Source organism: Diplotaxodon limnothrissa, linkage group LG7 (genome assembly GCF_057381915.1).
Source record: "Diplotaxodon limnothrissa isolate DT_005_m linkage group LG7, D_limnothrissa_male_GT1.1, whole genome shotgun sequence".
NCBI classification, from domain to species: Eukaryota; Metazoa; Chordata; class Actinopteri; order Cichliformes; family Cichlidae; genus Diplotaxodon; species Diplotaxodon limnothrissa.
The window spans coordinates 8,659,580-8,685,429 of record NC_140602.1 but is presented as its reverse complement, the minus strand read 5'-3'; the positions used below and the strand labels follow the sequence as shown (position 1 = coordinate 8,685,429).

Sequence of the window (25,850 nt, the reverse complement as noted above, 5' to 3'; positions counted from 1 at the left end):
TGTTCACTCTTCATTTCACGCTTGGTAGTTAATTGAAATTTGTTGGTTTGATACATGGACCTAACTTTCAGGTGTAGTCTGCACATTTTCAATAGAGTTATGGTTTGGAAAGGTTTGGAAAGATGTTTATAGCAGCTTAATGTTTGCCTGCATTTTCCACTCCAAAACCAGTTTTGATGTGTCTTTGTGATCATTGTCCATTTGAAACACCCAATTTTGTCCAAGTTTCAACTATCAAGCTGTTGATTTGAGGTAAACTTGAAGAATTTAAAGGGAGTTCTCCTTTATTATTCTGTCCATTTTCTGTAATGTACCAGTACCCCTGGTAGCAAAATAGCTGCAAACAACATGCTACCACCACTATGCTTGACAGCTGGTACAGACTTTGCAGATTTAAAAGCCTCACCTTTACTCCACTAAACATTCCTCTTGTCATTGTGGCCAAAGAGCTCAGATTTTTCCTTGTCTGACCATAAAACTTTTCTTCAGAGGACAGCTGGACAGCATGGACAGCTGTAAATTTCAGTCAAGCTTGAAGATGTTGATTCTAGAGCAGGGGATTGTTTCTTGACTGACACAATCTTGTTCCATAGTGATGCAAAAATTCACTTAATTGTGGGCAGAGGACATTGATGTTTCAGCAGTTTCCAGGTCATGGCAGGTTTGAGCCTCGGTGGCTGCTGGGTTGTTCCTAAACTTTTCCTGTCGTCTGAGGGTAACAGTTTGGCTCTTTTCCAGACATTACAAACAGATGACAGATCTGAATATCTTGTCCTGGCCTTGTCTTGCCAGAACAAGATGTTTAAATTGTTGATCTTGAATTAATGATCTTGTAATCTGTTTAGAAATGGCTCCAAGAGACTTTCCCAACTTGTATAAATCTATAATTCTCCTTCTTAGATCTTAATTGAGTTCCTTGGACTTTCCCATTTTTCTGCGTATCGATCAATCCAATGAGTGCTGTCAAACACAGCCTTTCTATGTTGGCAAAGAGAAACTACTGTTGTAGTCAATCATGATAGTTTTTATATTTACAAAATGTTTAGTTTTGGTTCATTTTTTAAATTAATTTCTTTTTTTTTTAAATTTCTTTTAACTATTACAGTACTATAATATGGGGGTTTAATCAGGGCCAATTTTTTTTTTTTTTTTTTGCTTGTGTCTTTACTGGTCTTGTCACATGTTTGTGAGCACAGGCTAAATAAAGGAAACATCTCTCTGTATGATATCAGCAAATCAAGCTACAGCCTCCAAAAAGATTACAAACACCTCTTTGAACATCCAAAATGTATCACTGGGTGACTTTTAGACCTACTATTAATTTGAATAGGACTTTACCGGAAACGTGGTGTCACGTGACTCCTGTTTAGTTTCCCGCCTGTATTCGTACACAGTAATTTAGTACCCGGAAACGGCAGCAGAGTGACATCTCGCTCTGTAAAAACTTCCCGTTCAGGCTGCGTGCAACCTCACTGTATGGCTTTGAGAAGAAGGAGACACCCTTAATACAGTTTAAACAGCTGTTTGTTTGGCTGCCGCAGCTGGAGGGCTACGCTTTAACATTTTACGGGAAGCTCGAAAGTTTTTGTTTATTTTTTTGGATGTAAAACATCACGAGTGGCTCAACAAAAGTCTGCAGTGTGTCGTCGTCGTCTGCTCGTCATTCAGAACCTCTGCCGTCTGGAAAGACACAGGTAGCTAATGACATGCAAATGAAATGAAAGCCCTCTTATAACCTTTCAGTGGCATTACTGTTAGTGCTACCACTGCACTTCCATCTTTTAATATCAATTCCCATGGTTTCCTGCAGAATGAAGCGAAATGACGTCAAATTGATTTTAGGGAAAGCTTTTTTTTTTTTTTTTTTTTTTTACTAAATGGATCCACATACAGTTTCATGAAACGAGTCCATGGGCCCTTCAAGTGAATTAAAACCCCACATTTTCAGTGTGATCTGACGTAGTTTGCACTTATGCTAAGTCGAAGAAAGGGCTGATTTTCCTCTCTGAGAAAGTGGTAGGCCTATCTAGATGTCTGCTTCCAAAATGTGGAAAGTTTCACGCTAACATGTCTCCCCCATCATTTTAGTGACAGTGTAAAGATTTTCTGAGCTACAAGCATTCAAAATACATCGGGGTTTGTCCAGAAAAAGCAAATCAACACCTGTGACAGAGAAACCGAAATAAGCATTGGCACCCTGGATGTTATATGTGCTTTTATTACAGCTCAACTGTTGTTCGTGTAAATCAGGCCTCCCTTTCACACCTTTAGTTGGTCCAAAATGCTGCTGTTCACCTTCTTAACAGAAAGCATAAGATGCAACTTATTCCTCTGATCTGGCCTCTCTTCAGTAGCTTCCCCTGCATCTTAGGATTGATTTTAAGATTTATTTTTTGCGTTGAACCCACCATATATTGCTTATCTCTTAACACCTTATGTGCCTCCAATCAGAATCAGAAAGGGTTTTATTGCCAAATGTTGAGCAGGTTTACAACATTAGGAAATTGCTGCGGTGCTTCAGTGCAAACATACTGTCATAAATTACGCTAAAATAGACATGAAAATGAAAATAAGAATAAGAATTAAAAGTGCTACGTAGATAGATATATACATGAGTGCAGGTGGTGATCAGTGCCAAACATGGAATGATGCAGTGAACACAGCGTAGGGTCATGTGTTAGTGGTGGGAACAGTCATACGGTTATTGTTCATGAGTCCAACAGCAGAGGGGAAGAAACTGTTCTTGTGGCGAGAGGTTCTGGTGCGAATGGACCGGAGCCTCCTGCCTGAGGGGAGCAGGTCAAACAGACTGTCCAGGGTGAGAAGGGTCAGCTGTGATCCGAGCTGCACGCCCCAGTGTCCTGGAGGTGTACAGGTCCTGCAGAGATGGAAGTCTGCAGCCAATCACCTTCTCAGCAGAGCGCACAACACGCTGCAGTCTCTGTTTGTCCCTGATAGTGGCTCCAGCGTACCACACGGTGATGGAGGAGGTGAGGATGGACTCGATGATTGCAGTGTAGAATTGCATCATCGTCCGTGTTGGCGGGTTGAATTTCTTCAGCTGCCTCAGGAAGTACATCCTCTGCTGGGCTTTCTTAATGACGGAGGTGATGGTGGGCTCCCACTTCAGGTCCTGGGTGATGGTGGTACCCAGGAAGCGGAATGAGTCCACAGAGGTGATGGGGGTGTCAGACAGGATGATGGGGGGGGGAGTGGGGCTGTGTGCTTCCTGAAGTCCACAATAATCTCCACTGTCTTCTGGGCATTCAGCACCAGGTTGTTGTGGCTGCACCAGGACACCAGACGTTCAACCTCCCTCCTGTAGGCAGACTCATCCCCGTCCGAGATGAGTCCAATAACGGTGGTGTCATCTGCAAACTTGATTTGCAAGGGCCCTAAGATCTGCTAACCAGCTATAAACACTAGCCTTAAGAACAGGGAGGGGAAGTCTAACTTTCTCAGCTATAGTCCCTAAATTGTTGAATAAGTTGCCCCCCACCTCATGTTAAACTGGCTCCCACCTTTAGTATGCCTTCAAACTCATGTTTATTCTTTGACTTTAAAGTCTGCGTGAAAGCTTAGATATTTAAGCTGATGTATTGTCTCTTGCATTTTTGTGTTAATTACTGATAAGTGTGGGCATGTGTGCGTGGTGCATCTTTATTGTGTAACTATCTGCTTCATGTGCAACACTGGTCAACTTTGTTATTTTAAATATGTTTCATAAACAAATTTGGACTAGAATTTTTCTGTTAAACGTTTAAAAACATATTTCTGGGTCAATTTTCAAGGATCATATCATTTTTGACACCAGGCTCATCTTATACATCCATTTCCTGTGTTTCAAAAGTAAATATCTAATATAGTCATTTTAACACTTACAAGTATTTGGGCTTTGAAATAAAAAAATAAAAAAACACAGAAGGGTGTCTGGATCAGTGGATCCTTTGCATTCATGGACTAGGACAGGCTTCAGCTGTGTTGGATTAACGACACATCTAAAACCTACAGGGACACCGGCCCTCAAGGCCTGGAGTTGCCCACCCCTGGACTAGGAGAACTTCCTCAGAATCTGAAGTTGTTGGATCATTGTGATATCACCAAACTATTCTATAAAACACACAAACATCAGTGTTTTCATAGCCATGAGTTAAAAATGTGACTGCCAGAAATGATTTTGACACAGAACAGATTCATGTATATCTAAATGTAGGGGAAAGTGATGCTCATATGACCCTTGACTGTTTACCCAAAGTGCTTTGTTTTTTTGTTTGTTTTCTCCAGTGAAATATTTAAAAAAAAAAAACCAAAAAAAAAAAAACCCCCAGTAATGTTTGCACTTGGTGCAGGTGTTAGTCTGCACCCTAAAATTGTTTAAATGTATAAAACCACAGCAGATCCAAACTAGCCCACTGGTACAAACTATATCAGTTTGTACTGATGTAGCTTGGAGAATACAGAGGTTTGTAGTCAATACAATGCACTTACCACAGTGTAGCTGAAATTATCCCTATGTTGTTGGTGCCATATGTGTCCGCCTTTACTTGGGGGTCTAACATTTATCCACAATCACGGTTTCTTCATTCATTTTTATGGTTGGGCTTCTCTGTTATGGCAAGAATCTTGGTAATTTTTGTCACTGTTTTTGCATTGTTTTGTTTTTAATAATTAACTGAAGCCAAATTTCTAACTGAGATAGAAATTTGGTGCTTGCACAGTCCTAGTTTGTGGTTAGTTTGTTGTTTACTAAAATGTTATGTGTAATGCTTGAGAAGTGCCAGCAGGTGACAGTGTACCCTCACTGTGTGTAACACAGCACTAACAGAGCCTCCACCATGTTTTACAGATGACTGTAGACACACAGTTGTACCTCTCTCTTTAGGTTCTTCAAACATATTGACGACAATTTTAATCAGAAATTTCAAATTTACATTAATTAAGACCTGTTGCCACTGATTTTCAGTGCAGTTCTTGTGTAATTTGGCTACCTCAGCGTTTTCTCCCTGTTTCCCTTCCTTAAGAATAGATTCTAGACAGCTATCCTTTCTGAGAATATTTCTGTGAGACTTCAGTGAACAGTAGATGAATCAACTAAGGTGAGAGGTGTACATCTCAGGTCCTGTGTAAAGTCTGCTGGATTTTTCTTTTTCCCTATTTCTTAAAGACACAGCTTTCAGATGCTGTGTAACTGTTGTAGATCATGTTTATTCTAGCCACTTCTTCTCTGGTTCTTCACTTATCCGGTTTCCTGTTGTGACTCACCTTGTTGGAAAAAAAATAAATAAAATTATGTCTGTCAAATTGTGTTGTCTTTGGCATTTTCATAGATTCACCTTCAAGTGACCACACGTTGTTTTTCAAACATTTTTGGACATATTTCAAATTATTGAAATTATTATTTTTTCTCATATGGAGTGAAAATAATGTAGAATTAAACTGTTTAATTAGAAAGTGTTTCTTATTACTAAGCTTCACTATTGTGAAAATAATGTCATTTGAATTTTAAAGTGATGCAGTGACTTTAAAGAGAATGTAGGTTGTTCGGTACAAGCTATAAGCTTGTATTGATAGCTCATTGGTTCTTAATTTAAGGCGAGTGCGTCTTCAGAGGAGCAGCAAGGCAAGAGTCATTATTCAGCCATCGACCTGCTGGGCAAATTTAGCTCTCCACCGCCCACCTTCCTCTCTACATGCAAACAATATAGCAGCACAAATTAGGACTTGCTGCTTTGTGTCAATTGAGAGTCCAACAAAGATGCTACATAGAGTGATATGTCATTAGTGAGCAGGTGGGGTGGGAGGACATATAGCTGCTGCCTCTCCAATTAAGTAATGAAGTGGTTTCTATGGAGACCAGGCTGCTGTGTCTGCTTGGGGAGGGGGCAGAGTTCAGAGTCGGCAGTTGTCAACTCTGCTGCAAGTGGAGGGTTAAATGCCGGGGCTGCAGGGGGAAGCCCCTCATTAAACATACCTAAATTTAATCAAAGGGACACCTGAGCCTTTCTTTGAAGTTTCAGTTGCACCGCTCACAGAAAATGGATAAACTGCAGCACCATTACGATGATGTAATCATAAAAACATACCTAAGCAGCTTTAACATTATTGCACTGTGAATGTCAAAACTAAACACGAAACTAACACTCTTAATCCTGTTCCTTATGGAAATGTTTGCTGTTTTTTATTTTTAAAATATAAATTACTCTACTATTCCTTTGATTTATCTCTATTTGTGTTCCTTTTTAACACAGTATTTAGGTAGAACTTGTTTACCTACTGATCAGTAAATATCGTGGGGATGCTGTTGCCTTTGTTCCCTTTATACAAACTTCTTGGTTGGCATTTGGCCTTTGCTCTCAGTCTCTTATATGTTAAAAGGATTATCAATCAGCCTAACTTTCTTTTAGGGGGGTTTCGTGGTGATCAGTGAGGTGTCCTCAAACCTAATTAGATGACTGTAACCCTCATATGAGCAGCTACAGGCCTGGTGGTCTGGTAGTGGGACTCTCTGGGCTCAGATTTTCAACTAGGGAGAGTGAGAACAAGCAGAGTGAAAGGCCAAGCAAAGAGAAGGGGGCACTCAAATCCGTTTTAAGCCTTTTGTCATTTATTCAGGGATTTATTTGTCATTAAAGAGTGATAACGGCATCTGTGGAACGTTTAGACTTTTTGCTAGATTTGGGGGGAATTAAAATCAACATTTAAGTCAAAGTCAGCGTGATGGTGGTGGTGGTGATGTCATAAAAAATGACTTTGTGGACCTTTTGTGGCAGAGTTGTTTCTGAAGTTTAGAGGTCAGAGTCATTTGCTCAACTTAAGATTCACTACAGCAGTTTGTGCAGCATCTCCAGATGTGATTCTGCTACAAGAGTTAATATCATGTTGTTGAGTTGAGTGCTGCAACACAACACGGTCTGTGTGAGATCTTAATAATTGGGCTGGTGATATATTGCCTGTACTCAGCAGTGTCTTTTTGAGAGGGGGCCAGACAAAGCCAAGACCCTCGGCCTCCTGCTGTTTTTAATAGTTCTTTAGGTAATGTGGGAGCTTCAGTCTTTTATGGAGGGAAAGAATGTGTCTAAAATATAAAGCAGGTTGATGAATGTGAACTTTAACATGTTCTTTATCACTAATGCATTATTTTAAGAGGGGAAAAAAGTTGCATTTTTTTTTCTCAATTTTTATTGTTTATTTTTTGCTTCAAGCCTTTAAATGTTAAAGTAGTTTTAGCAAAGTAGTGTCCTGCAGAGGTGTCTCTTCTCCTCTCACCTCTGGAGGGTGATAAAGAGCTTCTGGAGGAGGGTACATCGTATCTCCCTGCTGCTCCCATTGCTTTCTGAAATGGACTTGTTTTATGGGTTGTACATCTTTTGTTTTCTTGTTCACAACCTCTCTGTGGTCATTCCTCGTGGAAGTTCTTTGAAGGCCTAGAATAGCTTTGAGGAGAAGCCCCCTCCTCCCTTCTGTCCTCTTCTTCTCCTCTGCTACCTTTTATTGAATCCTGCTTCTGTATCATTTATCTCTGAACACCCCCTCACCCCTGTCTGCCCATTTGTGGGGGCTGTTAGGGGGCATCCTCTTTTCTCTCCCAGCTGGGTTTGTTGACACACAGTCAACCTACGCTTCTCTTTCACCTCTGCTCCCCCTCTTTTTAACTCTCACCCCCCACCTCGCAGCTCCTCTCTCTGCTTCGACTGAACAGTAAAGCTGCCACAGCTGTGGGTTGTATTGGCATAGCTGCTGGGGGGGGTAAATATATTGCAGTCATTACCTTTTGTTCAAGAGTTGACAGTTTTAAAACATTTCAGCTTCTCAGTGTGTAGAGGAACTGAAGAGAAAAGGATGCCCCGATGATTTGAGTGTAACAGCTTTTTAAATATGGGAGGAGAAGGAAGGAAAATCAGAGAATACACATTCATAACTAATTAGCAGAAAAAGATGTGAATTGAAAGGAAAACGTGCATTGGAAAAAAAAACAAGCTTATGAATTGCCTCTTTAAAAAAAATGTCCATTGTGCTATCAGTACACAGACAAATCTCATACAAATAAGACAGAGGGAAGAAATTTGAATTACAGCTCATGAACAGTCACTGAAGTTTAATTTGTGTATTGTTTTCGCCAACAGGTGTTGGAATGAACAGGTCCAGGTCCAGCTGGGATAAAAAGACCTCCCAAGCTTCAGTCACCAGGATAACCCGCAGCTCTCAGGCCAGGCACACCAACCACATAGAGCCCCCGGACTCCGGGCCGAGCCTGTATGGAAAACAAAGGAGGAAGCAAACTGATTCGGCATTGGCTCAGAACCTCAGTCAGATGAGTGTGAGTGGACAGGATGCTTTGTTTACAGGGTAAGGACATGTAACAGTGATCCTGTATAAAGAAAACCACTTAACATCACACAAGTCCAGTACAGCAGTGTATTAATTAATAGGAAAATGTTCAGTGTCTTGGAGAACTTTTGGCTCTCTCAAGCCATTTTTCCACAGGAACATCAGGAAACATCAAGACAATGGCCCTCATTTACTAATATATACATAGAAATGTCACTATGCTATGAGCACTAAATAAAAATAATCAGGTTTTAAAAACATAATATGATCAAGAAATTGGAGTGCAAGTGTTGCAGCAGTGTGGCCTTAATATGCTTTAAAACTGAGGCATGATCATCATCATTATGTACAGAAGTGTTCATATCAAGTATTTTTGTCTAGCAGTGAAATGGTTGCCTATGAACTAATTATTATTTTTAAAAGTATGCTTCAGCCCACGCCCACCAAAATGTCTTGAGTCTTGGTTTCTTTACACTCAGTTTTAAATCCTTTTGTTTGATTCTGTGGGTTTTACTGTTGGTTAACATTTGGGAAACGTGACAGAGATGAAATTATGAATATTTTGTCATTTAAAGATGTGTTAACTAGAGCAGGGCGATATGGCCAAAAATATTTATCACGATATATATTTGAAAATTTGCGATAACGATATAACCGACGATATAATTGATGCGAGACAAAATACAACTCCACAACATTACTAGCGCAAAAAGACAACCTTCCATTTATTTTCACTTAAACAAGAAGCTGGTTTTTATGTACATTAAAGCTTTATAAAAATGTAACAGTGCAAATGCAAATTCCTTGCTGAAAGTTTAACCAAAAGGCATTTCCAGTAGAAATGGGCTGACATATACTGAGCATAACCATGTATAATATTCACTGAAGTTAAAAAGAGGTGCTTTGCAACATTAAACTGCAGTGTGCAGTACGTATTTTTCGGACCATGAGGTGCACAGGATTATAAGGCACATTACGCGAAACAAAGCAGTCAGATAAATCAAACTTTATTAAACTCATTCTTCTTGCTTCCTCCACTTCTGTACCATTGATTCATTAATGTTGAATTCTCTGGCAGCTGCTCTATTCCCATGTTGTTGCAGTATATTAATGACTAACCTCGTATTGTGGATGGATTATCTCAGTTGTTCTCGTGACTGAAGTTTGGGGCATTTACAGCATCCTGCCATGCGATTGCATTTGTCTCTAACCATGAGGAACCTTCACGTTAACTTTTATAAGTGTAAAAGTGTTAGTGTTCGTCCTCCAGCTTCACTGTTTATGTTATGCTAACATAGCTGTGTCGCTAGCGATAACGTAGCACATCATTATATACCAGCTAGCCCAACTTCAGTAACCCTACAAACCTCACTGCTGTGTAGTTTGTCTTCATTTATGTTGGAAGTGATAGCAGAGCTGTACCTTTGAATTTTTCCAGAAATCTCTCAGTCAGAACATGCAATATCATGCTTAAGCAACTAGCAAAACTAGCGAGCTTACTTCCGCTAGCTTCCTGCTAACTTCTAACTCCGTTAGTTTTGTTTTCATGGATGCCTGGAAGTTAAACTTCATAGTTACACCTGGTAAAGCAGCAATGCTGATCGTTTTATTAAAGATGAAAGAATTTAGACAGTTTAACTCTCAGTGATGCTGCAGTGTTTGCTTGACCTGAAAGTACGGAGTTTAGGACCCAGATTACTCCCAGATTTAAGAGCATCTTAGTCCGACAAATACGACAATAACGACGGCCGCTTGCATGTTCTGCAAAAAAATGTGCTTTGTTGTGTATCTGACAGACAAACACCACACCAGTTCCACATCACGGAAGTTGCACCATTTTTACAAACCAATTCTGGTTCATCTGTTTCACTCAACAATCGGCCATGTGCGTATGAAAACAAAGGCACTGCGCGTTTTACTCATATTCTATCGCGATATTTCATTTTCCTATTGTCGCCTAACATTATACCGGTATTACCGTGAACGTTATAATATGACCCAGCCCTAGTGTTAACATTCTGAGGCGTGCTGGCCTTCTCAGACAGGTATAATTGTAATAAAATATTGATGGATGCTGGATTTGTGCTGAAGATCACAGATCTGTTTGAGATTCCTTTTGGTTGAGGTGCCTGTGGTCTTTGAGTAGAACATGCAGGATGTAGGACCATTCACTAGCTGTGAAGTCACTGTATTACTATTACATACTGCTCTATTATTTGAGCCACCAGGTGAAAGATTTAACAGCCAGTGTTTGCATCACATGCACTTACTGAAGTTCAGCACTGTTTTATGAAACAAAAATGACACACAGACTTCATGAGGAGTTTAGGACTCACAGTGCTGAAGAGAGTCCTGCAACAATGAGCGGAAACATAATGAATTTGGGGCAGATTACACCTCCTTGGCGGTATGGCCTGACTGATAACTGTCTAAAGTAATGTTGGTGTGGTCCATGTGACACGAGACTATAAAAAGAAATAATGAAAGCTGCAAAGTAAAGCACACACTGTCTTTTTCTCCAGTAAAGGAAAGGTTCCCAAAGCCAGCAGTGATTCTGTGCCGGCACCTCAGCCCTCTGCACCAAGATCTGATCAGACTGCTCCATCTTCGCCCGCTGTTAAGTCATCATCCCAGGGAGGCCTGGCATCTGTGGCTCGGCTGGTGAAGCTCGGCCGCTGTAAGAACGTAGTGGTGGTGGCTGGAGCAGGAATCAGCACAGCAAGTGGGATCCCAGACTTTAGGTTGGTGTCTAAAACCTCACCAATCTGCAGATTTTCACTGTGAAAGCTGTGTAGCAGCTCAACCTTCTTGTCCATAAGAAGAAATCCACCACTGGCTCACTTTTATCTGCATTACTTGAACCTCAGAAAATCAGTGTTTCAGAATGTACCAATGTACCAATTTTTCAGGACTCCAGGAACAGGTCTTTATGCAAACTTGGAAAAGTATAACATCCCATACCCAGAAGCCATTTTCAACATCGACTACTTCTCCAATGACCCGCAGCCGTTCTTCTCCTTGGCTAAGGCTCTGTATCCTGGCAGCCATCGTCCAAACTACATACACTACTTCATCCGCATGCTTCATCACAAAGGCCTCCTGCTCCGATTGTACACCCAGAACATCGACGGACTGGAGAAATGTGAGTGAGAAACAGTTGGGCTACAGCATCAGTGTTGTTTTGAAGCTGCCCAGTGGTTTGTGCATTGACTTAAGCTCGAGATGCCTCATTACCATTAATGTGACTTTTTGAAAAACCCAGCTACAGGATTGGAAGATTTGGCTGCCTTTTTTTATTGAAGCATCTGCCAGCAGGGATGAATTGTAAAGGGTTGTTGTTTGACGATTTAACAATAAGGTGTCTTTGAAGGGGCTCCCTGTCCACTGCTGTTTGGTAGCTTTCATTTTTCAGTGTACTTCGCTATCTGTGAGTTCTTCAGTGCATTAGTCAGAGAAGATGTGTAATTTAATTTACCTTTTTGGTGGGGGATTTGTCAATGTAGCGGCTATCTCGGGTTTTACAAAGTGGCTGCAGCTAAAAAAAAAATTGAGTTTAGCTAAATCTACTTTTTCAAGGCCAAGGAATCCAGTGCAGGAAAAACAGGTTTCCCCCGTACAGCAAGTGATGTTATCTGTGCTCTGTGGATGATTTTATATAAGCGATCGAAGAAACGCCATCAACACTGGCTTTCTCTTTACAAGCAGCGTATCAACATTAAGACAACCCTCAACTGCAATGGCATCTTTTCTGTAGCTGAATGCAGAAGAAGGTGAGAACTCAGTCCGTCACTGCTCTAAAGCAGCACATTTTGAGAGTTCATATTCAAACAAAGGTACTGGTGACAGCTGCTCTGCAGGACCCAAAGCTGGCTGCCTGTTCTCCGTTCTCCTGTGTCATAGTCGGTTCAAGCTAATTTGTTGCTGTTATTGAATTCCTTGGCCTAAAAGTATATTTAGCAGTTAAAATCAATGTTATAATTAGGTTTTTTTTGTTTTTTAAAGAAGTTTAGAAGCAGAAATCCACAGAGACATCTGGGCAAAATGCAACACTGTGCTTAAAAAAACAGCTTTTAGATATCCCCCTAAAAACCCACCAAAAATACAATTAATTAACAATAATTATAAACCCTCACTATGTGGAATATCTTGTTATGTAAAAGATTTCAGTCAGCACGCCTGATGTTAAGATTTGTCTTGAGGGAGCTAGAGTAAGATTTTTATTCCCCCTCATTATTGTCTGACTTTAATAAAAGTCAAATAGGACAAACTCAGATTGTTTGCATTAATGCTCCTGTTTCGCTCCTAATGTGATCATATTTGAAAACCTTCAGTGTGTGGCATCCCTGATGAAAAACTCGTAGAAGCTCATGGAAGTTTTGCCACTGCTTCGTGTCACCTGTGCTACACTCCTTACCCCGCTGAGGAGGCCAAGGTTCGTATGCCTCTTTATATTATATATGAATCCCATGCGCTTGATGCCACGTTAATCTTTCCTGCGTGTTTTTTGTCTAACAGCGGGCGATAATGAATGACAACGTCCCCATATGCACATTTTGTGCCGCAACGGTCAAACCGGATGTTGTGTTTTTCGGAGAGGACCTTCCTCAGAAGTATTTCCTGCACACTAAAGATTTCCCAAAAGCTGACCTGCTCATCATTATGGGCACGTCTTTGCAGGTAAACATTAAAATTTAATATGATATCATAGTAAAAACAGGTTGTTTGTGTAAAGGCACATTCCATTAAATGTTAAATAAAATGTTTCAGATTGAGCCATTTGCCAGCTTGGTGAACACGGTGCGCTCCACTGTGCCACGTCTCCTCCTGAACCGACATGCTGTGGGTCCCTTTGAGAAGGTCCCGCTCCGGCGAGGGGACCACATGGAGCTAGGAAACCTGGAGGATACTGTGCGGAAGTTTGCCGAAATGCTCGGCTGGAACAACGAGATCGAAGAGCTGATGAGGAACCAGGAAACACTGGTGGGTTCTAAAAGCTCTCACGGGTCAGTTAAAAAGGAAAAAAGCTGCAGAATGATTGTTACACAGTCCTGTGGCACTCAGTGGTTTTCATTTCTTTCTGCAGACCATCCCAGCGTTGGTAAGCAGTCCGCCATCACAGACATGTCCGATCAGAGCAACAGCAGAGCCTCAAGGCAGGACGGAGACATCCAGGTCCATACCAGGAGCTCAGAGAGCAGCAGGCAGCGGTGGCGAGGAGACAGATTCTGAGACAGACAGCAAGAGCTCTGCATCGTCCACCCTAAGCAACTAAATATTACGACACTTGAAGGATTTTGAAGTTTCCACTATCCATAGTTCACATGGCAGACTGTTCTGTTAACTGTAACCTCTAATCAGATTAGAGTCTTACCTCTTCATCTAAGAGCCAGTAATGTGATGTTTGTATCATGGTTATATGAACGCGTTAAAAGGTTAATCAAGTTCAAACAGCACCCATCAAGAACACTAGTAGACATTCGAGCCTTGTATCAAAAATATTAATTTTAAGGTGTTTTAAGTCAGTGTAATGTGTTAATGTTTTATAATCAGTATAACACTGTCTTTGAGAGCGTATTTAATAAAAGTATTGTGTAATTTGCACTTTGTCCAAAAAAAGACATTTATTCTTCAGTCTATTAACTTTTGTGGAAATGATATGATGCCAGTTCATAAATGCTTTCCACTTAGAAAAACACGAACAGAAAACTTGAATGTGGTGGAATAATTGTTTACAGCTGAGCACAAAACAAATCTACAGCGATGCAGGGAAAAATACAGACATGAGAAACCCAGCAAATGATAACCAACTTTGGCAAATCGAAAAGAGTAAAGTCAACTTGCACAAATTTGATTAACAATGAGAAACGCTGATGTAACAAGCAGTTAAATTATGTGTATAACTGGCCAAGCATGTGAGATCTGCATAGAATTAAATTATACCAAGACACAGAAAATATATTACTTTGTTTATATAAAGTCACACATTTAGTGTCAAATAAACAACATTTTCATAGGTTTCTTTTTTTTGATTCAACATCATGCAGATGACAAAAGGAACAGAGATTAGAAAACAATCATCGTAGTTCACACATTTCATTATCAAGAGCCCGAACAGGCAAAAACCACCATCGACCTGTGGAGAATGCTGCATTGCCTCAAGTCTTAAATTTAATGAAACTTGTTTTCTTTTCTCCATAACGTCATCGAGTACCAGAGAGAAAAAAGTGAACTACCACTAACATTTGTCTTTTGTCCATGGTAAAAACTGATTACACAAAGTGAGCTGCAGGTTTAAACCGTCCACAAACACATCAGTCCTGTGCTCCAGCAGTACCAGCAGCTTTACCGCTAACAGTGTTTACTATGATTCGTGTTAAAATTGTGCACCTTCTAGTCATATATTTTTTATATGTATATATTTTTAAAAAAGAGAAGTGAAGAAATGTTTATTCACACCCAAAACTACACTTTAAACAAAACAGTGTTTCCAGCAAGAAGCAAAACTCAGCAGAAAGTATATTCTTTCCCCACAGGGAGCACTAAAGCAAAAGATGCAGCAGTAACTGTGAACTCCTCCTCGGCAGTCTTCCTGCCACGCACGACTCCGCTTCAGCGCGAGACAGCCTCTGGAGCCTGCTGTGAAATGTTTAGCTGCGTTCTACTTCAGGACTGGTTTGATTTCATTTATTACAGCAAGTGCCTGTCCTATTTGAAAAAAAAAAAAAGAGGCTAAGATTTTGCTAAGAGTCCAGTCCATGATTGCAAAATAACACTTTATTTGCATTTAAGTGGCCGTCAGTCAATATCACTAAGAAAAACCAAAGAGGAGCTGATTGCCCTGCAAAGCGCAATAAAAGCCTGATATAAACTTACACATAAATATTTTATTTTTCACCATCACCATTTGTTCAGCTTTCTGTTAATCACTACCACTTGTCCCAGTTACAGCCCCCGAGGTGATAAATGGGACTTTCCCATCCAGCACCTGAAGTTTTTGGACACAGCTCTACACTCAGCAGCAGCTCATTCAGGATGGAGGCACAAATTCAAGCCCAGCTACAGAACCCACCTTCAATAATCACAGCTCGAGATTTGTTGGGGGTGGGGCCCATCGGGCTTAGTCTGGAAAACGTGGCTGAGATATTCAGCAGCACTAGTCCGAGTCTGAGTCCGAGTTTTCCTCAGGTGGACTGCAGAGAGTTTCTTCCAAAGGTGCCAACGTCCCGTCGGGTTTGACGCCCATCGGTCGAATCACGTGCTGCCTGCGGACACAAAGAAGTAGATATCAGATATGACGTGCTGGATGGATGCTAAAGGAAAGCTGGAAGAACATTTTTCTTTTTAAAAAGGGCTTTTCAATTGCATGCGTCTGCACGTTCTGCATACACAACTCAAGGACCCTCACTCAACAACTCCCTCCCCTCCTTTCATGGACACTCGCCCCTGTCTGGCCATCCTCCCTCCCCTCCTTTGCAGTGGCAGTTTAATTACAGGATCAGTACTCAGCCTAATCTCCTCAAAGCCACGGCTGCCCCTTCACCCTAATCCAATTATACCTGCACCGTGTGTCACCACTCCCTCCGAGATGATTTATCAGAGAATTATCGGTCAAAAGATTTGACAGACTCAAACACAAATGGCCATGTAATTCCTTCTGATTCCTAGAATTAAATATCATTTAATTCTTAAAGGTTAAAGTTCTTTAAAGAGAACCAGAATCTCGTGACCCGGTATCACTGGCTCATTTACAATACAGACCAGCGTGACAAAACAAACAAAAACATGTGGCATCATCTCTTCCAATTAGAGAGGGCGAAAAATGTCTTCCTTCCTCCTTGGGAGTGACAGAGGGCTGGGTGGGGGGAGTCTGGCAGGTGTAAGGGGTGGGGTGGGGGTGCAGAGTATGTGCTAATTGGAGCACCAGTTAAACAGTTAGAGGGGCACATTCTTGCAAGGACCTGACCGATCTCCTTAGAGTCGGCATCAAGGGACCACCTCTCCTTCATTGCAGAGGAAGAGAAGAAAGGGGATGCGGCCTCGGAAAGGAATCTTCCTCTTCTGGGTGCACGTGCCTCATTACAGCTCAACGCCCTCTTTTGGCTCAACAAAGGCGAGGACGGCTTTCTTATGCCTGCGCATTTATCCACCTACGTCTCTTGATCCACGTTCCACCCGAATAGCTTTGTCTAGCTGTGCTTCTGTCTCAGTCCACTCCTTGTCTGACCACCGGCTTGCTTGTCAAATAAAAAGAAGAATAAAGTCAGGACGTGTGTTATTAAAAACCAGAATAAAGGAACAGGGAAACGACAAGTCGACTGTGTGAGCCAATTAGGTGATAATTAAGGAGCGGAGGTAATGATGCCGCTGGTGCGTTGTGGCAGCAGCTCCTCCATTTACACCGGCTGAATGACGCGGCGTGCACAAAGTCCAGTCCTAATTGAAGCTACATCTAAAAGGCAAGAGATTCTTCCAACGATGACTCGGTTGGCAGGGAGCGGGCTCAGTGTTACTTTTGTGCAGGCGCTGTGCAAACTAACGTTGGCCTCTGCGCTCGCTGAGGAAAGGTCAACACAAACACAGCACGACCCTTTGCTCGGGAAACTGTGTATTTATATTTTGAGCAGGCGTGGTAAAAGAAAAAAAAAATTTCGACAAGACTTCTGAGGCATCTATCATACTGAATTTTCCATTTTACACAGACTTTTTTTTAAACACATTCATGCATCCAAAGCTAATCTAAAATATGAAAAAGCAAATTCCCAGACAGCAGATTGCTTTATATATTTGCGCTTTGAGGCAGAGCATGAAATGACCTCTAAACCTTTTTCAGTCCATCAGAAACTGCGGTGAAGTCAGAACACACACAGCTGTTTTCGGTCCAAAAACTTTGCAACTGAAAATCCTCTGGTACTTTTCTAAGTGTTGTAAACAGCACATTGTAGATTTTGAAGCATGCCTCACTACTAGTTAGCGAGCTCTCTAGTTTATTACCTTGACAACTTGTCGAACATGTTGGCCAGCTTCTCGGCTTCGTACTCCTTCTGCTCCTCGGTCATCTCTTCGACGGGGTTCGGCATCGGCTCCTCGACGTGACCGGTGATGGGGTTGATGCTGAAAAAAAGAAATAGATGAGAACGCTGAATGTATAGCTGCAAAGTGAATTCAACTAATGGCAGCTATTTGTTATATCTGGGATTAAATTACTGGAGTTTGTTCCACGAGAATAAAAGGAAATAATTTTTTTTTTTTTAAAAGAGAGAGGGAGGATCAACATCAGCTACTAGACCAGCAGTTTTTGAATCGGTGCAGCACAAATGTAGTACACACAACAGTTAAATATGTGACACCTTATTGTAATCCCAGTGTGGAGGACTCACAAAGGTTTGGCAGATTTGTATTCTTCTGTGTCTGAGTCCTCATCATCAGAGTACTGAGTCTCTCCTCTCCCTCCTCCAAGAAGTCCTCGAGCCGCAAGAAGTCCTGCTGCGTTTCCGTACCCCGTGTACTTCAACAGGTTGTCCACTGCAAGACAACACATTTACTAAAAGGTGGTATTGCTACACATAAATCCTGATGTGTTAAGGTAATTATTCTCATAAACTGCACTCAACCGAAAAGGCCACATTTTTCGTCCCCTTCTTCTCCATTTTAAATCACTCACCGCTTTCTTTGCAGAGGACGAACAGGAACTCTGCAGCTGTCTGCTTCACGCCCATGTCCACATGTGTCATGAGGCGAACCAGCTTGTTTCTGATGGTGGTGCCAATCTCTGGCCTGCTCTTCACATCTTTCAGTGGGGGAAGTACCTTTAAAAAAAAAAAAAAAAAAAAAAAGGATATAAGGCTTAATAGTGCATCAATATTTCTATTTTAACACGCCTCTAAAGCTGAGCCCACAAACCGTGATTACCTGAGCTTTGATATATCTGCGGATCTCCCTGTGGTGTCTGGATCCTTCAGTCAAAAGGCTGAGTACTGGAGTCAAACCCTCTTTGTAATTGGACCCCTGCTTGGAGTGACAGACCACAAAAACTTCACTGTCTCCACAAACTCAGGGGCTGGATAGATATCCTTAACACACAAGCACGCAGCTAATAGAAATAAAATGACGGAGACACTGAATAACAGAGGAGAACCTGAGGGACATGACCTTTATTCAGGCTTTCTTCTCCTTCTAATCATAAATAAAAACAAAAACATCCAGGTGGAGTTAGAACACCTTTATGGATGCTAAACCGTTATTCTCGCGTCATCGTCATCGTGACAGAAGTTGAATTTTACCTTGTCGATTCTTTTCTCCATGAAGTCCAGCAACACCTCGATCGCGTCCATGTTTTTTCCGGCATATTTCTCCTGCCCTCCCTGCACGGGGACGTCAATTAAAACATCCAGATAGGACACGGGCAGGTTGTTCAGCAGGTTCACGGCATGGCTGCAAACAGTTAAAAACATTATATTTTTTTAATTATCCAGAGGTTTTAGGGTATTTGGAGAATAAAATCGAAATACAAAAAGGTTAAAACACTTTTGAAAAGACATACCAGGTTTTGCTCAGGATTCACCACAATTCACAGGTGCAAAGCACACAAAGAAAGTGACATGTTTTCTTCTCACTCATTGGCTGTATTAAATAACAACATCTGGGACAGGTCACTGTAGTTCACTACCAAATGAATGTGTCAGAGTTCGGGAGAATTAAGACGACATGCTCAGCAGAAACCATGAAAATATGTGAGTGCACCCGCATGTCATGGCACTGTTAACCCACAGGACCCCTTCCGTCCTAATCCCCACCAATGAAATCATCACAGTCTAATGATATATAAGTGAAATGCATAGCAATGCAATAGTTCAACCTTTCCTATCATTTGGTACTTTCTAAAGTTCTTTCTTCTTAAACGTGTGAATCTTATGTCACGACTTTCAGATTGGGCTTAAACATTTCCTTTTTGACAAAGCTTCTAGTGAGGGCTGGTCCAGATGAGTATGAACCCTCCGCTAGTTAAATGGGAATAGACCTAGGCAGCCGGAAGCTTCCCATGATGCATTTCATCTTCTCACACCTCTTTGCACTCTGTTTATACACCACTCTGCATTTAATCGTTAGTTATTATATCTCGCTCTCTTCCACAGTCTGTTTTTTGTCCTCTCTTCGTCCCTTCACACCCAACCGGTCACAGCAGATGCCTGCACCTCCCTGAGCCTGGTTCTGCCAACGGTTTCTTCCTGTTAAAAGGAAGTTTTTTCTTCCCACTGTCGCCAAGTGATTGGGGTATTCTCTCTACTATTGTGGCGTCTTTACCTTACAATATAGAGCAGCTGTTGTGATTTGGCACGATATAAATAAAGTTGATTTGAATTGAATTGGAGTAAACTGTCTTTGCCAATTTGTTGAAACTGAATATTGTTCAGTGTATCAGGAGCAAGCGATTGGCGAGATTGTAAGTCGTCTCCAGAAAGGTTATGCTGGTAAAATGGAACAGCAAAAATGATAATTTGGTTGAAGCATCGTTTAGTGATCTTTGTAATCAAGTTTCACTCAAATCTGACCTATACCCAGGAGGAACAGCAATAGACAGATAAAGGAGTTTTTTCCTGTTTGTTTTCTGATACGTTTCTGCTTTCTTCGCATTTGTTGTTATTAATGCTTTCCAGTTTGAGACCAGAAGGAGAGAAAAATCACTAGGAGCTCAAAAAGAGCACATGGAATAAAAATATGACAAATCGTGTCTCTGTCATGTGGTAAGTTTGCATTTTAACATCTATACCTCCTAAACTAGAGATTCACCAGAGATCATCTAAAATACTTTATTTTTCTCAAGTTAGCAATACTTACAATTACTGGTACCCAAAGAGATAAAAGTAGGAATAAAAGAAAAAAAAAATAGTAAGAGTAGTTCTGGAAATGAGGTGATCCTTGAGCCGGTTAGTTTAAAAAGACAACAGTTTTATGGCGTAACCAGGGAGCACAGATGTAGGAATTACTGAGTCTGATACCAGAAGTCCGTCAGTCATAAACGCGTAGCACCAAAACACTCTACATTTGAAAATATTTATGTGTTAGTCTGACGATCATCCGACTAACAAACTTTAAAACGCCTGCCAGCTTGGCTTAAAACTAACTCTCTCCTTCGTGCTACCCTTTTCTATTCAAATTAGCTCTGTGTTACACTGCATTCAAATTACAGCTGGGTCGGTCAATGGGTCAACCTCCCACGACTGATTCAGCCACCAATCTGACAGGTCAAGAGGATCATCACTCACTTTTACATGACACTGTTTAAATTTCAGGCTAAGACCACACATTCTTGGCATTCTTGTGTGAAATTACCATGAGAAACACTGCTGTCGCACAATGACAGAAAAAAGCTCATAGATAATATAAAATACAACTACACAGCACTTTGCTATCGACACACGCAAATCTCACAAGGTGATTTTCCTACACAGACACGGCGATGCAGTCTGCTTTTCTATGTAAATCACTTTCAAGTCATGTCTGAGGCTATAACTCATTCACACATGAAAGCTACAGGACACGGATACACAAAGGGACTGAGCCTCTTTGTGTTTAAGAGGTCCAAACAAGTATATTGGTTTAAATCAAATACGAAGGTGCAGTCCGCTACAATAAATTATTAACATATGAAGATCAGCGAGGAACAGATTCCCACCTGTGTGCTTCCTCCGTTTTCTCCTCGGTCTCGGTCTTCAGCATCAGGAGATGACGCAGGATGGCAGCAATGAGCCGGAGCTGGTGATCGTCTTCCTGTCAAGCCGAGCACACAAAAACACCGAGTCCAACCAGGGGTTTTGTTTATGCACAGCAAAGCAGTACGGTAAAAATACCTACGCTACAAGGGCATGAGGCTGGAAGCAAAGGCTAAAACCTTCAGTTAATCAATCATCCGTGCAAGTACGCATCAGTGGTACGGAATAAAGTGGCTATTTTTATTCTAATATTAAAGTAGCTACTGCTATAACTACCGGGATATGCTGCCATTGTGTAACTGAGTAGGAATAAAATAAAAAGGCATGAAGGGGTCACTATGTGTGTCATTTTCATTTGTTTCTCCCTCCTATCAGCACCATCTACCATTTAGCTCCCGCAAGTTTCTTCTTTATTTCCTTAATTAACTTTTATTCACGTCACTAAGTGACAAATTAGGGAGGGCAGTTAAAAGTGCCTAAATATAAATATCAAGATTGACACCAATACATCAAGAAAATAAGTAAGAAATTGCTGTGTTGGTACTTTTGCTGATGATATTTTGAATATGAGAATGGGGTGATTCTCAGCTCAGCGCAGAGCTGCAAGTATCTAGGCTGAAAGTAAAAAACTAGTTTAACAACAAAAAGTAACCTGAGAACTCAGGAGTACGCGAGGAGGAGTTACTGGTCTAATAGTGACAGGAGCAGAGAGGCTGTGGTGAGACTGAGGAAGAGGAAGTTTGGATTTCTAAGAGGAGAGCAGGGCCAAATGGGAATCTTAAAACTAAACGTAGCGTCAGCAGGACTTACACTGCCTCAGGTGCTTCCTTTGCAGTCGCGTTTCTCCTTTGAAATGCCTCCTCAGACAAGACGATCAAGTTTGACAGTGAATCAGATGCAAAAATTATCATACAATAAGTACATCATGAATGAAAAGCATGTGTACCAAGTATCATCCTTTTTTCAAGTCATGTTCATACTGAGTGGCCTGTGTGTGTGTGGGTGGAAGGACTTACTGATTTTGTAATAAAGGAGCAATGAGCCTAACTTCAGACTGGTCTAAACACAGCAGGACAAATTTTCCTTAATGATGGTCAAAGTGGCAGCCTCAAACTTTTTCTGATAGGCTTCACTTTTAAAGCCAATAAGATTTTTATCAGGCGTTAACATCTTTAATATATAATATTATTCCAGCTCAAATTTATTTGAAGGTCAGGGCAAAATCATCAGAAAACATATTGACTTAACATTGCTGTGCAATTTTAGAACTATGGTCTTTAAGGGCCGTTTTAGACTGTGATCATGTAACAATGTTTCATAGCTGTGATCAGTTTTTGGGGAGATTTTTTTACAGAGGCAAACATATTTATCCTTCAGGTTTTTCCACTTCTTCGCATATTCCCTCACATCCATTTTTATAGTTTCGTAGTCTCCTTACAGGAATCTGCTAAACTTTGTGAGTAATTATATTTATGCTATGATTATTATTGCTTATACCGAGTTGATGACCATTATTCTCTCATTGATAATGTCAAAAACTGTGGCAAAAATAAGCTGGGAATGCACAGGAGGATTCGACGGGGCTTAACTGGCCAATAGCACTGGGTTAAAAGGGGTTTCCAGTTACTTCTTAAGTTATGGTATAGATTTCCTGCAAAGGTCTAAATCAGGCATAACGGATGGGCAGCTTGTTTCACACAGTGAATGAACACATTCTCTGTTGTAGTGCTGCACCTGAGATAAATAAGGATTATTCTGACTGAGAATCATGCAAAGCTACCAAAGCTTTGCATAAAAGCCATTCTTACTGATTTTTTTTTTTTTTTTTTACTCAGGCTGAGTTAATGTGGTTACACACTCACAGTAAATCACTGAGAGGAAGAGCGACTTCCTGAGAACCAGCAGTTCATGACAGATGCAATTTGGCTGCTCTTGGGAACAGCATATATGATCTTTGTAGTTCAGATTAAGACTGTAGTGCAATTAGTCACAAACGATTAGCACCGAGTGAGCCTTTACTGTAACATTGTTTTGTATAACCACCGCATACTCACCTCACCACCAGTTTCAGACAGTGTGAGGTTGAACATGGCTTTGAGTGCTTCCATCGCTCGCTCATTATTCTCTGCAGGCATGGACACAGCTTGCGGATCTGGACGGGCAGCTTCATACGGACCAACCCAGCGCACATCCAGCGTGTGCTCCAACACCTCTGTCAGCAGTCTAACAGCATGCCACTCTCTCCTCAAAAGCCCCCTCACGGCAGGTTGGAGGGCAGACAGCAGGAAGAGAAGGCGCAGTGTGAACAGGCCCACCTCATGGGACCACGTACGGGCCGTGGCCAGGCTGGCACACAGACCACGAACCAGCTGCACATCCACGCAGACCTGCTGAGCCGCAGGGCTGTTATATACAACGTTGCAAAGGCACTTTAGGGCCTCCACCACCACCCTCTTGTTCTCCTCTGACAGTGTCTGTTCCTGAGAGCTTTTCTTGTCAGCATCCTGTTCCTCTCCAGCCCGCAGCCTCGCCATCCCTGCCAGGGTCAACATGCCTTCCTTGGTGGCTACAGGAGCCAGGACACGCTTATCTCTGGACATGATGCGGAGGGTCTCCAAGCATGTCTTCTGACAGCTGGGCTGCACCTGTCTCCCGAGGACTGTGAGCACACCGTGGCACAGCTTCTGCAAGGACGCACAGAGACACACACACACCGTCACTATCACACATTTCATGTAATAAGAAGCTGCTGGGCTAGATGGTACTCACACTCCGCAGGGTTTCCTCCTTTGGGTCAAAAGTGAAGGTTTGGGTGTTCTGCAACAGAAAGGATGCTCAGTGTCGACAGCAAACAAGATCGACTCGTGTCAAGCGTGCACTATCACATATTAGAAGCTATGAAACGGATTTAAAGTTGGAAACCTCAGAGAAACATGCAAAGTTTTCACGGATGATGCATGATTAGCATTTTTAGCTCTACTCTTTGCGCTGTAAATAAGGCCATATTGCATACTTTTGCTTCGCTCAATGTGTGTGTTCTTTTTTCTCTGCTAATGCGAAACCAAGTTTCATTTGACGGAGCCAAACATTTCGGCTCAGCAGCCCAGAAAGATGTTCATGTCACCCAGAGCTAGCTGTCTGGCTAGGTGGCTAGCTAACGTTAGCACGGGCGTTTGTTTTGGTTGAAGAAAAACGAGCAAACGCGCGACTCACCTCTACATTATACTGCTGCAAGAGCTTCTCGATGTCCTCTTCGCTGGCAGTTTCAAGCTGAGATAAAATATTATTCAGATCCATGGGGGCTACCTGAAAAGCTCGGAGAGTTACCGGTGAGTGATGTGCAGCCACAGCTAGCTGGATGACAGGCTAACTTGTTTCAGGGCTGCTACTGTCAACAGGGAAACTCCCCTGACTGCCTCCATCAGCTGCAGCAGAGACCTGCTCCCACTTTATCTATTCACATATTCCAGTAAACAGTCCGATGATGGCAAAATGTGTCATAGGGAGAGCCGCAGTTTATCTGGCAGGATACATGACGTGTATTTTGCGTATAAACAAAGACGTGTAGAATGAATGAATCCAAGTAACTTTAATAAACATTTAGAAAACTGGAAAAACTAAAAAAAAAACCTAAAAAAAAAAACCCGTGAAATTCTTAAATTCATTTGGAATTTGTGAAAACAAATTTTGATCAATCAAAGTGTGTCGGATCTGGAAAAATATCAGTTTACTGACCAATAAACCCCCATAAAACCGGACTCTGTCTCTGACATTTTATTTTCAAGTCATGTTTTCTCCCATCGAAATAATAACGAGGAAAAATTCGTTCTCATTTTGGTCATTTTCGGGTTTTGATATTATTAATTTTATTTAATTTTAGTTTCCAAAGTAGTTTTTCTTGTTTTAGATTAATTTTATTGGTTTTACTGCTCATCAGTGAAACATGTTCATCAGTACCTCATCAGGGTTGCAATCAATTAATTTTTAAAATATTTTTTCAGTTCACAAAGTCATCTCAGTTATTTTATTTTAATTTTAGGTCTAACTGTAACATCAATAGATAGACTGTGGTCATAACGGATAAGTGACAATACCCACATATGATAGCTGGCACTAAAGGGTCTAAAGTGTGCCTTACACCATTACATCGCCAGCTACCCGAAACACTGATCCAAGGCAGGATAGATCCATGCTTTCATGTTGAATACACCAAAGTCTGATGCTACCATCCATATTTTGCTGCAGAAATCAAGACTCATCAGATGAGCCAACATTTTTTTTCAGTCCTCTATCATCCAAATTTTGTGAGCCCATGTCATCTGTAGTCTCAGTTTCCTGTTTGTAGCTTACAGGAGTGGCATCAGTGGTCTTCTGCTGATGTCGCCCCTCGTATGCAGAAGATGCTTTTCTGCATACCCTGATTTAAAAGAGTGTTTATTTGAGTTACTGTTGCTTTCATGTAACTTGAAGCAGTCTGACCTCTGATGCAATCAAAACATTTTCACTCAGAGAACTGCTGATCGTTATTTTCAAACTTTTGGACCATTTTCTCCACACCTAAGAGATGGTTGTGTGGTTTTCCCAGCAGATAATCTGTTTCTGAAATACTCTTACCAGCGCTTTCTGGCACCAACAACCAGGCATTTAACAAGCAGTTGAACAGGCGTACTCAGTAAAGTGCCTGGCAACTGTGTTTGTTTCACTTTTTAAAATTATATTTCATTATTATTATGTGTAGTCTGTGTTGCTTTGAGACTGTGCACCTCAGTTTAAAGCATGCCTTGTCTCCAGCATCGGCTCCATAGACTCACT

The 25,850-nt window shown here is 41.4% G+C and overlaps 2 protein-coding genes across 3 annotated transcripts; one reads left to right on the top strand and one right to left on the bottom strand.

The window, feature by feature from the left end:
• Positions 1–1,642: 1,642 nt before the first annotated feature.
• Positions 1,643–13,641, top strand: LOC146627724 (NAD-dependent protein deacetylase sirtuin-3). The gene is made up of 8 exons (XM_085357320.1): positions 1,643–1,694; positions 8,124–8,346; positions 10,851–11,069; positions 11,238–11,470; positions 12,660–12,760; positions 12,844–13,005; positions 13,096–13,308; positions 13,412–13,641. Exons 2-8 carry the CDS (start codon positions 8,132–8,134, stop codon positions 13,598–13,600), a joined length of 1,332 nt encoding a protein of 443 aa, XP_085213446.1. The 5' UTR covers positions 1,643–1,694; positions 8,124–8,131; the 3' UTR covers positions 13,601–13,641.
• Positions 13,642–14,439: 798 nt separating this feature from the next.
• On the bottom strand, positions 14,440–24,393 carry ric8b (RIC8 guanine nucleotide exchange factor B). 2 transcript variants are annotated; one of them, XM_085357318.1, is made up of 10 exons: positions 24,252–24,393; positions 23,808–23,855; positions 23,093–23,722; positions 21,002–21,096; positions 18,609–18,759; positions 18,238–18,336; positions 17,990–18,134; positions 17,706–17,850; positions 17,320–17,439; positions 14,440–15,590 (listed from the first exon to the last, which is right to left on the bottom strand). In XM_085357318.1, the coding sequence occupies exons 1-10, from the start codon at positions 24,333–24,335 to the stop codon at positions 15,482–15,484; spliced, it is 1,626 nt and encodes a 541-aa protein (XP_085213444.1). In that variant the 5' UTR covers positions 24,336–24,393; the 3' UTR covers positions 14,440–15,481. The 2 variants fall into 2 exon arrangements, with proteins under 2 accessions (XP_085213444.1, XP_085213445.1); XM_085357319.1 differs by having other exon boundaries at positions 18,238–18,333.
• Between the last annotated feature and the right edge of the window lie 1,457 nt (positions 24,394–25,850).